Source organism: Pleurodeles waltl, chromosome 3_1, assembly GCF_031143425.1.
Source record: "Pleurodeles waltl isolate 20211129_DDA chromosome 3_1, aPleWal1.hap1.20221129, whole genome shotgun sequence".
NCBI classification, from domain to species: Eukaryota; Metazoa; Chordata; class Amphibia; order Caudata; family Salamandridae; genus Pleurodeles; species Pleurodeles waltl.
This window is the reverse complement of record NC_090440.1, coordinates 1,693,458,898-1,693,473,671: the sequence shown is the minus strand read 5'-3', so window position 1 is coordinate 1,693,473,671 and position 14,774 is coordinate 1,693,458,898. Positions and strand designations below refer to the sequence as shown.

The window sequence follows — 14,774 nt, the reverse complement described above, 5'->3', positions numbered from 1 at the left end:
TTCCAGTAGTAGCATGTGTGATTGTAGATACACATGCTTAGCATTGTCTGTATAGTCGTAACTAAGCCCCAGTGGCTAGTGTGTGGATGGTGCAGAGATATGGAATATGTCTTTAAACAGCTTGGCCAACTGCAGTTTTCTGATGGCCCCACGTGTCCACACAATAATGCTTAGCATAGTGTGTGGGTTCCCCAGGAGGCTAATTTACACATTTCTGCTAAGGGGAGGTGGCCATGGAATACAAAAGTAGCCCACTTTTTGTAGGTAGAGTGTGCTCTGGGAGGGGCGTGGAGACCTTTTTCCATTAGGTAGCACATCTGAAAACGTTTGACAACCTTGGAGATACGCTGCCCCTTGTGAGGTTTAACAAAGGAGACAAAGAGCTGGCTTGACTTAAGGAATTATGTGATCCTTGTAGTAAAGTAACATCTCTCTAACATAGTTACCCCCACTTTTTGCCTGGTGTCAGTATGTTTAGACTGTAGTACACTGGGATCCTGCTAATCAGGACCCCAGTGGCTGTGCTCTCTCTAAATTTGGTTGCTAATAAACTTTTACACCTCACAGTTGGCATAGTGGTGCACCCATGTAAGTCATTAGTGTATGTTACTTGGGTATCCAGGGAATTGGTATACCAGGGGTATCCCATGGGCTGTAGCATGTATTATTCCACCCATGGTAGCCAAAGTAAACTGTGTCTGCAGGTCTGCCACTGCAGCTTGCATGAAAGGGTGCATGCACCCTCCATTCTAGATATAACAATTGCCTTATACTGCGGTCACTGCACTTGGGCACAATAAGTCAACCCTCTGGTAGACCCTAAGCCCAAGGGCAGGGTGCATGTTCCCAAGTATGAGGGTACCCCTGCACGAGCAGAAGTATCCCTACAAACCCCAGATTTCATTCCCTGGGCTTTGTAAGTGTAAGGAAGCCATCTTAAGGTATGTAGTGGACAATTGTCAACACGAGTAGTCCAACTACAAAATGGCTTTTTCAAACATAGGCGTGTTTGGTAACAAACAAGTTGGAATCATGAAACTACACCGATACCAGTGTTAGTTGCATGATACTATGTAGTCTGGGGGGTTCCTTAGAAGATCCCCCCCCAGTTCTGCCTGTACAACCTCGCAGGGACTGCCTGCCAGCCCGTGCTTCTGCAGACCCCCAGACAATGTTCTGCCCTCCTGCTGCTCAGCTTAACTCGAGCAGGGGAAGGCAGAACAAAAGATTTATTGGAAAAGAGGTGTGACCACCTCTCCCATTGAAATAGGTGTCACTGGGCTTGGGTGGGGTGGCCTCTGAGCGCTAACAGACTGCTTTGAAGGGCACATTTGGTGCCCTCCTTGCATAAACCGGTTTGCACCAGTGCAGGCTCCCCCAGTCCCAGCTCTGGTGCGAAACCACACAAAGGACAGAGGCGTGTCCACCCCCTTGTCCAGCTCCTCCCCTAGTAAGACAGTGGATCCCTGCTGCAGCCACGGGAACTGAAATCCTGTGCACCACAACTGTTGCTCTTGCCAAGGCTTGTTGACTATTCCTCCAGGAGATTTTCAGGCTCCAAGAAGCTCCAATTTCCAGCACTCTCCAACTCCAAATTAAGCTTCCATTCTGCAGCTCCTGCGACGTGGAATTCCTGTTTTGTTGTGCTGCTGAGGCCTCCCTGCGACTCCTTGTGCCTGCTGCCAGTGGGTAACTTGTGGGGGCTCCTCCAACTCTGGCTGACTTTCCCTCCTGCTGAAGGCCTCCCTTCCAAGGGTTAAGTCACTAGGACCTTGCTGGTCCTCAAAAACCTACAATCTTCCTTAAGACAATTATTTGCATATGCCAAGGCTTGTTGAAGGTCCTGCGGGCCACTGACCCTCATGCAATCCAGGCGATAGATGTGGGACAGCTTGTGGGCGACTCCAAGGCTCTCCTGCATCCACTGGACTCCGCAGCTGGACTTCTCCCTTTAATCCCCTGAAGGAACTTCCCTTCAAAGAGGGTGGGCATTGCCTACCTCCACCACCTGGACATCTCAGAGTGGTCTGGACACTGTCCCCTTCTTTCTCAGGTTCTTCATGTCTGGAATCCACTTTTGGGTTCCACCGACCTGGTCCATGGGTCGCAATAGCAGCTGGACAATCGAGGCTTACACTCACTAACAAGGGTTTCCGACGTCACATCACACCTGTGCACCTGGGCTCCCTGGTATAGGTACTCCAATCTTCTATGTATCCACAGGTGGGTGTACTATTCAACCTTCTTTGTGCCAACTGGTTATCTCGGGGTCCTCTGGGAAGAGTCCAGAATCCATAAAACTCCAACTGCGACAGTACTGTGGTGCCCTATGGGACATGCGGTCCGATAACTACTCTGCACCTAGGTCCCGTTGGGATTCCTGATACTTCCCTCTGGTAATTCTTTACTCCCCCAGGCCTTGGGATTCTAACGCACTTGCCTTGGTTGGGCACCTCCATTCTTAGACCCCTTCCTTTTATATGGTTTAGCTGCACCCCCCCATAGGGTCCGATGTAGTACCTGCTTGTTACTATGTGTATATTTTGTGTGGAGATCTACCAAGGTTAGTTTAGTAGTCGTTTTGTAATAAACAATACTTTATTTTTGCAACACCTGATGTGGTTCTTTCTTGTGTGACAATCACTGGCTGACTACTGTGGTACTGTAAGTGCTTTACTCTCTTCCTTGATAAGCCTGAGCCGCTCTCCACAGCTACCCCTAGAGAGCTTTGGTTATCTAGGCATCAGAACACTATCACTAAGGGTTTCCTGGATTCTGTATAGGGTGCCATATCATAGGTGTACACCATAAACTAAGACAGCCTCCTACAATCCTATTTATGTAGTATGTGACAGCACTGGCAGCCGGCAAATTTGGAGGGAGGGGGGCGGGTGGGAAGCACACACACACCCACACACTCATTCTTTCACACACAGACACGCATCCACGCACATCCATTAACAACACTCATACCATTCAAACATGTACGCACGCACCAAACATTCAATTTAAAACATCACACACACACACACACACACACACACTTACTTACCTTCAGGCCCCAGGAGGGTTGGGACTGCTGCCTTCCCTCATTGGCCGCCCTAGGTCAGCCAATGACGGAAGGCAGCAGTCCCAGCCTCTTCACAGAGTGGGATGGGGTCAGTGAGACTGCTGACCCCACCCCACTCTGTGACAAAGTGTCACTGATTGACACTCACCCTAGGCGCTTCAGGGCTTAAACCTGAAGCACCCAGGTCGAAGTCAATGGGTGAAGCTTTCCTCGTCACCCAGGGGAGGGCCTCGAGGCACCTTTGCTGAGCCGAGGAGGTCACGCCCATAGGAGCTATGACCTCCTCAGCCCAGCAAAGTTCAGCTCAGGCAGCCAGAAAATGAAGAGTGTCTGTCAGGCTGGCCTTTGTTCAGCCTGACAGACACTCTTCATGAGGGGCAAAAGGTGGGGGTGTGGCCCCTCCACCCTAAAGGACGGGCCACCACTGCATGACAGACCTCTTAACAACTAACATGTGGCAAGCTCTTTCTGCCACACAACAGGGCTTCAGGAGAAAGAGTGAGAGTTATATACTTTGGTTAAGATGGAGAGATGAAACCAACTTAGGGAGGAACTTAAGTTGCTTCTAAGAATGACCTTATTCTTTTCGACATGGATGAAGGGTTTCTCAATGGTCAGCGCTAGCAGCTCAATGACTCGCTTAAGCAAAAAGAAAGGCACAAGGATGGCTACCTTCCAGGAATAGGAAACAAACTGGAGAAGGCATGAGTGCATAGGCTCAAACGACGGGACCATTATCTTGGACAGGACTATATTGCGGATTGTGTCCGGAACATGAGGTACTCTGGGTGGGATGACCATTCTGAGTCCCTCCATAAATCCTTTGACCACTGATATCCTGAAAAAAATGTGTGTTGTCTGTTCTGCATATAAGTGGCAACTGCGGGTAAATGAAGGCAAATGGGTGTGTATTTAAGGTCTGTCTTCTGAAAGTGCAAAAGGTAGGCATCAATCCTCTGCACTGTGGAGTTTAAAAGATCAAATTTGTTGGCAATGCAGTAATGTACAAACATTTTCCATTTAGCTGCACAGCAGGCACAGGTTGTGATCTTGCCTCCTTCAAGATAGATACACATTCTTTGGGGAAGCAGAGGCACCCGAATTCTAGGACCTCAGATGACAAATCTGGGTGCCTGGCCTTGTCTCTGTGTGAGAAGGTCCAGCTTGAGAGGAAGGCTCTTGTGGGGTTAAGTGATAGGTCCAGGAGAGCGGAAAACCAAGGCTGTCTGGCCCAGGCTTGTGCCAATAAGATGAAAGTTATAGAAGTTCGTCTGAACCTCTTGGATACTGAGGCAAGCAGTGGAAGAGCTGGAAAAGGGTTGGCATATATCCCCTGAACAGTTTATCCATCATGTCCCATTTATTGCACATGGACTCTGGGTATGGGTATGGGTATGTGTCAGCAAAGCTTGGGCAGTTTGTGTTTTTGGTGGGATTAAAATGGCTTTAGGGGTGCCCCAATGTTGGAAGTACCTGTATAGGATTTAGGGGGAAGTTCCCACTCGTGGACGTGTGAATGCATCCTGCTGAGTAGGTCTGCAAAGTCATTGTCCACCCCTAGGAGATGATCCACCATGAGGTAAACGCTGTGACTGAGTGCTCAATGCTAATTCTCCTGTGCTAAGTGAGAAAGCTGAGACGGGTATGTGTGCCAATCTGCTTCTGAGGTAGTAAAACATGGTAATGTCAGTCTTGATGAGGAATGTGTTGTAACAAATTACTTTTAAGACGGCTCGGAGAGCTAAGTGAATGCCAAATAGATTCAGGTAGTAGATGTGGCACCCATTTTACTGAGAGAGCCATATTCCCTAAAGAGTCAATTTATTGAGATGCATAATCCAACCTGTGAGAGAGGATTCTGTGGTGATGGTCACTTGCAGTCCTGGGTCTATAAATGGCTTGCCTTGCAACAAGTTGCTTCTATTCCATTACTGCAGTGAGCGGTGACTCTTTGCACGTACCAACACTAGATCTTCCCAGTGACCCTCCTTTTGAGATCACTGAAGGGGCGCATATGAAGCCTTGCGAGTGGAAAAATGGCACTGCACAAGACCATGATTCTTAGAATACACACAACAGTCCATTTTGTGAGATAATGATTGGGCTGAAAAAGAGGTAGCAATTGTTGAAATGCTGTGACTCTTTGCTGCTTGGGGTAAGATTTTTCCTGTCTCTGCTTCCAACACGAACCCTAGGAAGGACTGAATCTGCAAAGGCTGAAGGTGGACCTCAGTGGCATTTACAGTGAAGCTCAGGCTAAGGAGCAGGTAGGGGAACACCTAAATGCTCTCCCTTTGAAAATGCAGTCACTACTGAAAGGAACATCGTAAACACCCTTGGAGCATTGATGACCCCAAAGGAAAGTACTTTGAATTGGTAGTGTTGTCTACACCAGAATGCATAGGTACCGTCAAAGAGCATGGTGGATGGGTACATGAAAATTGGCATCCTTGAAATCGAGCGCCATCATGGAATCACCATATTGAAAGGGGGGATGGGGTGACATCTTTCAGAGCTGTCATATGAACATGTTCTAATAGGATGTAACAGTTGAAGAACCTTACATCAAGGATGGGCCTGATAGAGGGGTTCTTCTTGTAGAAGAGAAAGTGGAGAGATATACGTTGTTCTCTTAGTGTTCCAGGAGCACTCACTCTATGGTGCCCTTCTGAAGACGTGTGCGTACTTCCACTTGAAAAAGGGGAAGGTGTTCTTTGCTGAGAGTGTGTGTATGGAGTGGAATGTTGGGATGGTTGTGTGTATTTCGAGGCAATAGCTATGTTCACCTACTGCTAGGACTCACATGTCAGATGTGATTTCCTGCCAGCTAAAAAGGGGAAGTTGTGTATACCCCCCCGACAGGTGATGTGATCAGGTTTGGGGGGCGAGGGCAAGTCACACTTTGGAGGTGGAAGCTCCTTTAGTGTCGTTAATGTTGCACCTACCCCTTTTGTAACTCCTTTAGGGGCCACAACTGCACCATCTCCCAGCTTTTTGGCAGAAAGACTGCTGCTGCCCCTGATAGAAATTCACTTGCTCGGAGAGGTGGTTTTCGATCTCCCCTCTCAGCTGTTGCTTGCAAAAGGAGCTACTGTACGTAGTGGTCTGGGGTACACCATGGAATTTGCAGCATCCGTATCTTTTTTTTTTTTTTTTTCAGCATCTCAACCGGGCCCAAAAAGGTGCTCTCTGTCGAACTAGCGGTTGAGGAGAAGCTGTTGGACTACGGACATGAACCCAGAGGTATGGAGATAGGCAGGTATAATACTGGTACTGATGCACCTAGAGGCTGTGTCTGAGTAATCTCCCGCACAGTGAATACTGGTGTTAGAGAGGACTTTGAACTCAGGCACTAGCTCCTACTCACATTGCCTTTACTGCTCTGGGAGATGTTTAAGGAGCTCTTGCATCCCCTCCAACTGCATCCTATCGTAATGTCACAGAAGATGCACCAAACTGGCAATATACCACTCAGATGCTTCTCTGACTGCCAACCTTTTTTTTAGCTGCATCAATCTTTTTGCTCTCCTTTTCAATTTTCCTCACCCTTATTTCAATATGTTTTGGGGAGGTATTCCTTTTACTCACATTGGAAACAGTAATAAAAGCACAAGTTAAAGTTTGTAATGTGACACAAGATTGCTGCGTCCACTGCCACGCTCTTAACCAAATCAACAAAACGTGTTTTTCCTATCTGGAGATGGCCCTTCAATACCACGTTGTTTTCTGGCTGTCTTTCAGGCTGTATGAACTGCTAAGTCAGGAGGGATGGGATACTGAGTGTAAAGAGGGTTCTGAGGTACAGCCTTATATTTGTATTATACAGTATACATGCATCCATTACCAGTCACCGTTTAAACTGAAACTTAAACTCTTTAAAGTAAACAAATGTAATATTCTGAACCCAACACTAAATGGCAGGATAGTGCACAAAATGAGATCTATAACACATGTTGTAAACATGCATGATCTGCCACCAGGCAAATGTGAATCAGGGACTATTGATTGTAGAATAATATTAAATGTCAATTGTACCTGTCATGCCGAAGTGCTCTCATATCCACGTACACGGTGGTGGGATCCGGGCCCGACGTTCCCTAGAAAATGTTCAGAAAAGCAATTCAGTAGACTTTTTTAAACAAGTAACACATTATCTGACAAAGCAATGAAGTAATATATAAATAAGCCACATAAGAGTAGCACCCAGCACACATGAACTTGCAAGCAGCCAAGCAATAGCAAGAAAAGGACATGAATTCATAACGGTTGAGCCAGGTCACACAAGAACTGCCAAAAAGCTGAGGGCAAAAAGTGAGCTCTGAGATCTAGTCCACGGGCGTGGCCAAAGAGTTAAGATGGGCTTCGCACATGAGGAGTGTTCCAGACCCATTCGCCATCAGCCTCAATCAGCGCCCAGATCACCAGTACTTTCGGTATGAGCTGGCTCCCCGAGGACTCTGGGATCTCCTTTAAGTGGAGTCGTAGGAGTGATGGCGTCCGCAGAACGCGGCAGCTTTGATGCCCCTGCCGCATCACAAAATGGTGGTCAACATTTGAAGAGCCCAGCCTGGACTGGGCCTGCATTGCGTCGTGTGACTGAGGAGCTTGGAGGCCCCTGCCATGCTGTCTGAGGAAACTAGTGATCGCGAAGGTGACTTCCACCCCCGCTCCCTTCTTTTCTCCTGCCTCTGGCTGTGCCAGCCGCCAGCAGGGTGGATTGACTGACTGCGAGAGGGGCAGCGCTGGCCAGTGTGCTCGGTACCACAACACCTGAGAAGGGCAGTGGACTGTGCGCTGGAGTGGTGGGGTCACGCGGTGCCTGCGTACCCCGGGTTGGCGTCCTACTGGTCTGGCGCCTCTACTGGCCTTTGTGGGGCAGAGGACCGCAGGCATCGGCTCCAGTCTGCAGAGCGACCTGCCCAGCCTGGAGAGTTGTGCTGGGCCAGAGCAGGTGAAGGAGGGATCTATAACATGGCATGTCTGGCAGGATGCTGGCCGGGTGAAGTTGTGCATGGTGGCTGACCGTGTGGAGTCACAGGCGTCACAGCAGAGTGTCCCTAAGGATGAGCCTGGCCTGTAATTTGGTCTAGCATGACCAGACGGGGGAGGGACCAGACAAGGGGCCCTCAACCCAGTCCTGACCTGGTACAGAGGAGGATGCATGTTTGATTTGTGTAAGGGCTCCAGGGGAGTGCAACCTGAAAGACGAACAAATAATCGATGAGTGGACTGGCTGGTAGCCAGACTATAATGATGGCCTGATAATGCCTATAGGGGCCGGAGCCCAGGTGGTGGAGGCTGGTGCACTGTGACAGCCTGCGTTCCCCCCTCCTGTTGACGGCCTGGGAGAATTACCCGTGGGTGCCTTGGAAGTCTCTCCACACTTTCGCTTTTTCCTGGACAGGGCTAGCCTTGGCCGCTGGACTCGGCTGCTCGTGCTACTGCTGAACTGGTGAGCGGGTCTAGCCCCAGAGCACGCTTTACGTCAGCCGTGGAGTCGTGTTCTTGAGGCTTCCTGGTGAAGTGGAGTTTAGAGGGCAGCTCCTGGCCCCTCGAGACAGTGAGGACCTCGTGACTGCCTGCTTGAACAGCACATTGCTGGAAGTATTTCAAGGGTTCCCCCTAAGAACCTTACTGGCTGGGGCGCCTCATACGATCCAGCAAAGTTGCCTCCTGAGGTCGGAGTGGCAGATCTATCTCCAGAGTTTAACTGCTCGTGCTTCCACAAGGGATGGCAAGCGGGCTGAAGCGTGCAGAACATATTCGATGCTGGTGGCGAGATGGACACGGACAGCTATAAAACAGCCCACTCCCCGAGAGCTCAAACATGCATGGAGGATTACACCACTGGCTCATCTGCAGTCCCCACGGGCGGGGCTGAGTCTGGACCGACGACCCAACCATCTGGGGATTTGGCCACGATCCTCCAAGCAATCCAGTCATCATGGGAGACTGTTGAAAAAGGATTGGAGAGGGCAGGGCAGATGTTGCTCTGGTGCGCCAGGACCTCTGTAATGCAACGGCCAAGATTACCAAAGCAGAAGCAAGACTGTGTGATGTGGAGGAGAAGGTGAAGAACCTCAAGTCCCAAGTTTCAGGTCTCCTGGGGTGTACTTCGGAGTTGCACCACCATGCTGAGGATGCCAAAAACCGATCACTGCGCAATAATGTACCCATAACTGACATTCCTGAAAAGGTGGAGACCCAACTCATGGCGGACTTTCTTGAAAACTGGTTTAAAACCTGGATGCAATCCACCCACTTGTCACCCTGGTTCGCGATCGAGTGGGCCCACAATGCCTTTACCGCAAAGCCCCCACCGGGCTCATCTCCAAGGCCAGTGATAGTCTGGTTTATCAACTTCCAGGTCAGAGCTGCGGTTTTACAGGAAGCCCAGGCCTGTTGTCATCTTCGATGTGGGGATGCCCTACTGCTTCTGGACTATGCCAAAAAAATCCAACAACAGCGCAGGTGTTAAACTTGAGGTTAAACAGAAGCCCAGGGCAATGGGGCTACCGCCTACCAGGTAGTTTATGACAACAAAACTGGTTCTTTGAGACACCGGCATCCACATGGACATGGCTCACAAAACATCCACTTGCCCACCCTCCACCTCCACGCAGTACTGCACGCCACCTATCGGATTGGCTGTCATCTCTAGGGCTATGTGATGTTTGGAGGGTGACACACCTGAGAAGCCGACAATTCACACACCCCTCAACAGCACATCACATACAATCCAGAATAGATTTTATTCTTATGCCTGCCACTGACTGCGGTACTTTTACTAACATCCAAATTCATCCAAGAGGCATCTCCGACCATGCCCCTCTTCTCATAGGTATTGGGTCCACTAGGACAGGGACCTGCCCTTTGTGGCACCTTAATGCCTGGCATCTGCAAAACAAATCCTGCATTCAGTATTTGCAGACAGAACTTCAGGCATACTTTGATATTAATTACTGCTCAGTCTCATCACCAGGAGGTCTCTGGGATGCTGGTAAGGCAGTGATGGGGGGACTTGCTAAAGGTTTTATACACACCCAAGAGCAGTCACGCATGACACAAATTACTAAATTAGAAGCCTAGGCCTTCCGTCTTGAAGCTGCCTTAGCAGCACATCCCTTGGAAACAGTCTCCAGTCAATTAACCTTAATAAGGGAGGGTATACGTAGTGACTCGATGGAGGCTGACAAATGTCCACGGCGAGCCTATACAGCCTAAGTATACAGCTGGGAGAAAAGAATGGGAAATTACGTTATTCTTTGGTCTCCCATCATCAGTTGTCCAGAATTGTGTGGAAATTATAGATATAGGGAGTATTCGTGTAAACACACACCCTGGGGTGGCCAGAGCATTTGCTGGACACTACCAGTCACTCTATGATGCGTCTTCAGCATCATAGAGTATATGGAGCAATAGCTGGTAGACACCCAGCTATTCGGCCCAATTCCTCAAGGAGGTACCTTTCCCGAGGTTGACCTTACCAGAGAAAGATATATTGGACTAGCCTATCACAAGTGTCGAAATAACTTCAGCGATCTCCTCTCTTGCCACAGGGAATACTCCTGGTCCTGACAGCTTCCCTTCTACGTACTATGTGGCATATTGAGAGGTATTAACACCCAGGCTCATCGTCCTCTATGATGAAGCTGGCCAAACTGGCGCCTTCCCGCCCGAGGTGGACACAGCTACCATTGTCGTTACCCTGAACCCCCACCCCCCGGCCTGCGCTGCTTATCAACAGAGATGTCAAGATTTATGCCACCATTTTGGCAACCCGTTTTAAGTGGGTGCTGTCACGTCTAATTCACCCTGACCAATGTGGATTTATGGTAAACTGTGGCACGCGACACTGTCCTTTGGCTTCAGGTGGCCTTGGCCCACCGTCATTGACTGCCTTCGGATCTTGCACTGCGTTTTGTGGACTTTGAGAAGGCATTCGATAGGGTGGACTGGAAGTATTTGCAGCTGGTTATGAGTCTGCCAGACTTGAACGTCACTTTCACAGATTAGTGCAGGCTTTATATGTCAACACCAAGGCCTGTGTCCAGATTAACGGGACCCTTTCCTACACCTTTCCAATCCGCAGTTTTAGGAAACTGACCTAGTAGGTGGTTAGCTCCTATGGTCTTATCACCTTATACCAGGGATCCCCTATAAGTGAAGTGCAGGCAGTGTCCAGGAAGCCAGGGCTCTCTAGAGTTAGCTGTGGCTAAGCAACCAAGACTTATCTAGGAGACATGCAAAGCTTATGCAATACCACTAGTCACACAGCACTGTCACACATGAAAGAACAACAGTGTTACAAAAATAAAGGTACTTTATTACGGTAACAAATACTACAATACTACTAGGCAGGCCCCCCCACTCTTCCCCCCAACTGGAGGTAAGTAGACCCACTAATTATATACAAATTAGCAATCAGGAAGGAGCATAAAAGCAACAAGCATTGGCAAAAGTATTAGAAAATAGTAAAAGCCCTAGTGAGGGCCAAACCAAATACTAAGTAAGTGATATGCGAGATACTGTCCCCCACCCAAGGATGTGGAATCGTTAAAGGGGAGCTGGAGGAACTAGGAACCCCAAGAGGTGAGTACCAGTGACCCTCAACAACCAAGAGAGCAGAGTTTTCCCCAAATCCAACAGGAGGACTTAGGAAAAGGATTGTGCAAGACCCAAACGAGACTGGAAGAACCCAAGGGTGGATTCAAGCAGAAGAGGACCTGCAAAGGAAGGGGACCATGTCCAGTTCATGATCTAGTGTCCGGTTGTGGCAGGAGCCACCATCCATCCTTCTGTGGATGCAGGGCCAGGTCGACGAGGTATGAAGAACATCAGCTGTGCAGCCCAGGAGGAGCCCCAGAAGTGATGCATTTGGTGTGCTATGTTGGCTGTCAGGCTGCAGTTGGTTAGTGGCGCAGGAGAACCACCAACAAGCCTTAGCAAATGCAGGAGATGAAAAAGAAGAGTTGCAAGGCTGTAGAGGACCAGCAAGGTCCAGGGGACTCAACCCTTGGAGAGGAGTCTGAGGTGACACTCAGAAGTCGGGAGTGCCAACAGAAGCAGATGCAGCCCCCGTAGGCAACCCACTGGCAGCGGGCACAGTAAGTAGCAGTGAGGCCCACGCAGCACACCTGAAGGGGAGTCCCAAGACATTGTAGAAGCAGAGGGGAGACTGTGCTTTGCAGGAAGAGGTGCTGGGGGCCGAGGCTACACAAAGCCTGAAGATCCCTTGGAGCAGGAGCAAACAAGCCTTGGTAGCTGCAAGAGTCATGGTTCACAAGGGTGCTGTCCTGCAAGGAGAGGCAAGGGCTTACCGTCTCCCAAGCTGGACAGCTGGCAGAGAGGACCAAGGGGACCACTCTAGAGTACCACCTGTGATGCAGGATCCACGCAGTGCCTGAGGAAAAGAGATCCACGCAGTCGGCCATTGATGCAGTTGGTGTCTTCAGATGCAAGGGAGTGACTCCTTTAATCCAAGGGCGCTTTCCCACACTCAATGCTACACATTTCTCCAACTCCACCATGATCTTCATGCACACACATCATGCACTGACCCACTACCAGAGTACAGCCCGCTGGAGGCCAAACTGCTTATGGGTATGTGTGTGGGGGGCCTATCTCTTACCTGCCAGGTTGCACCAGGTGGGGTCCCTGGAACTTTACACCTATGAGGGGTACACGATTCGGGTGCTAGCACACTTCAACTTCTTTGTTCAACCTACAAATTAAAGCTGTGGAGCTGGAACCAATCATCATTAATATTTTGGATGTTTACTACTTCAGCACTTTTTAACTCCACAAGTATTGTTACAATGTCTCATTGTTTAATGTACATTAATCTATGTAGAGATCTATGCAGAGAAAGGTCCACTTCTTTATGAATATTATCTAATATGACCACCATGAAAATACTGAAATTGTACTGAGGGGAGAAATGCAGGCTGTACAGACTGTGAAATCCAGTGTTCTGTCTGCCTCTGGGACATGTTTCACAAGGCAGGTCTAAGTTTAGTATTTCAGAAAAACTGGAGGAAGAGGAGACAGAAAGTGTAGTCCATTCTAGATTCTTGACAATGCAGTAATGCATAAACTCGTTTCAAATGTTGGTATTCCTGTGAAGAACTTTTTTGGGAAAAGGCTGAGATAGCAATATAAATTCATGCCTCAGAAAACTTTGCATATGAAGTGTAGAAAATATGATCAGCCACAGAAATGTCTTTATTGTACAAGGACTACCACATTATTACGCGGGGGTAATGACACTGCCAAACAGCTATAACAGAATTGTTACGACAGCATCTACTGGATTATTCAAGCTTTGGCAGAGTGCCTCAAGATCAAAGAGACACAATATGGCCGCACGCTGCCTCAAATATTTCCAAAGAAAAGGAGGAAAGTATGAAATCCAGGGGCTCCTCACAGTACCTAATCAGCTAACTTTCCCAGCCTATTCGACTGACCTAAACGTAGATGGCAGTGAGAGGCAAGCATGGATAAAGATGTGCAGAAATGGTCAGATATGGAATACAAGACCACGCAGTCCCAAGCATCAAAACAACTCAGCTCATTTGTTTGCTCTATAATGGTCTCATCAGAATCAGTCAAGTTTTAAGACTGGGTTAAAAGTGTAGGTCGCAGTAGTTTGACCAGGCCACACAAAACATCATCAAAAAATAACTCCTGGTTCTCCCTCCTCCCCCTAAACTATCCCCACCCCTGCCCTCACAAAACAAAGTGTTGTTTAAAAAAACGTCTTGCGCTAAGTTACCAAAGCCCACAAATTTTGTCCTGCCCCAAAATGACGCTACTTTTGCCATCCTCAAAAGATGCCAAAATACAAGCGCTCTTTTCCACCCTAACAGCACTTTGATTCGTCCTGGAAGGCCCTCCTCTTACCGTAAGGTGAACACTACTCTCCACCTCCAACATGGCACCATCATAAATGCCAGCCCTCTGCCCTGTATGGTGGCACTCGGCTATTCCTCAAACATGCCCAAGACATACACTTGAAAGTCTGATCTGTTTTTAGGTTTTGCTTGCATGCATGCTTGCGAAATCTTTTGTTAAACAGGGGCTTGGAACCAGCCCCTTACTTGCCTGAACTTACCACTGGCTTACTGCAACGTTGCTCTGATTTACCCCTTTGGATTGCCCAGCGCCCTGTCTTCACGTCACTTCCTGTCGTACTCTTGTTCACCGATATTGCCATTGAGTTGTCTGTGGACCAAGTACTCCTTCCTGTCACTTCCTATTGGACACTGTCCAGTGTCCTTCCTCTGGCTGCGACGATGAAGGTACTTCTTCTTTCTTCTTCCAGCATGCCGTCGTCTTCTTTCTTCTTCCAGCATGCCGTCGTCTTCTTTCTTCTTCCAGCATGCCGTCGTCTTCTTTCTTCTTCCAGCATGCAGTCGTCTTCTTTCTTCTTCCAGCATGCCGTCGTCTTCTTTCTTCTTCCAGCATGCCGTCGTCTTCTTTTTTATTTCCAGCATGCCGTCGTCTTCTTTTTTATTTCCAGCATGCCGTCGTCTTCTTTTTTATTTCCAGCATGCCGTCGTCTTCTTTTTTATTTCCAGCATGCCGCCGTCTTCTTTTTATTTCCAGCATGCCGCCGTCTTCTTTTTATTTCCAGCATGCCGCCGTCTTCTTTTTATTTCCAGCATGCCGCCGTCTTCTTTTTATTTCCAGCATGCCGCCGTCT

The 14,774-nt window shown here is 48.7% G+C and overlaps 1 protein-coding gene across 1 annotated transcript in view; it reads right to left on the bottom strand.

Annotated features, from left to right (window-relative positions):
* The window catches only part of DIP2A (disco interacting protein 2 homolog A), a 637,392-nt gene that overhangs the window by 84,669 nt on the left and 537,949 nt on the right, over window positions 1-14,774 (bottom strand). Inside the window, exon 33 of the mRNA XM_069225498.1 lies at window positions 7,106-7,167. Coding sequence (XP_069081599.1) covers window positions 7,106-7,167 — 62 coding nt within the window. The remainder of the gene's footprint in view (window positions 1-7,105; window positions 7,168-14,774) is intronic.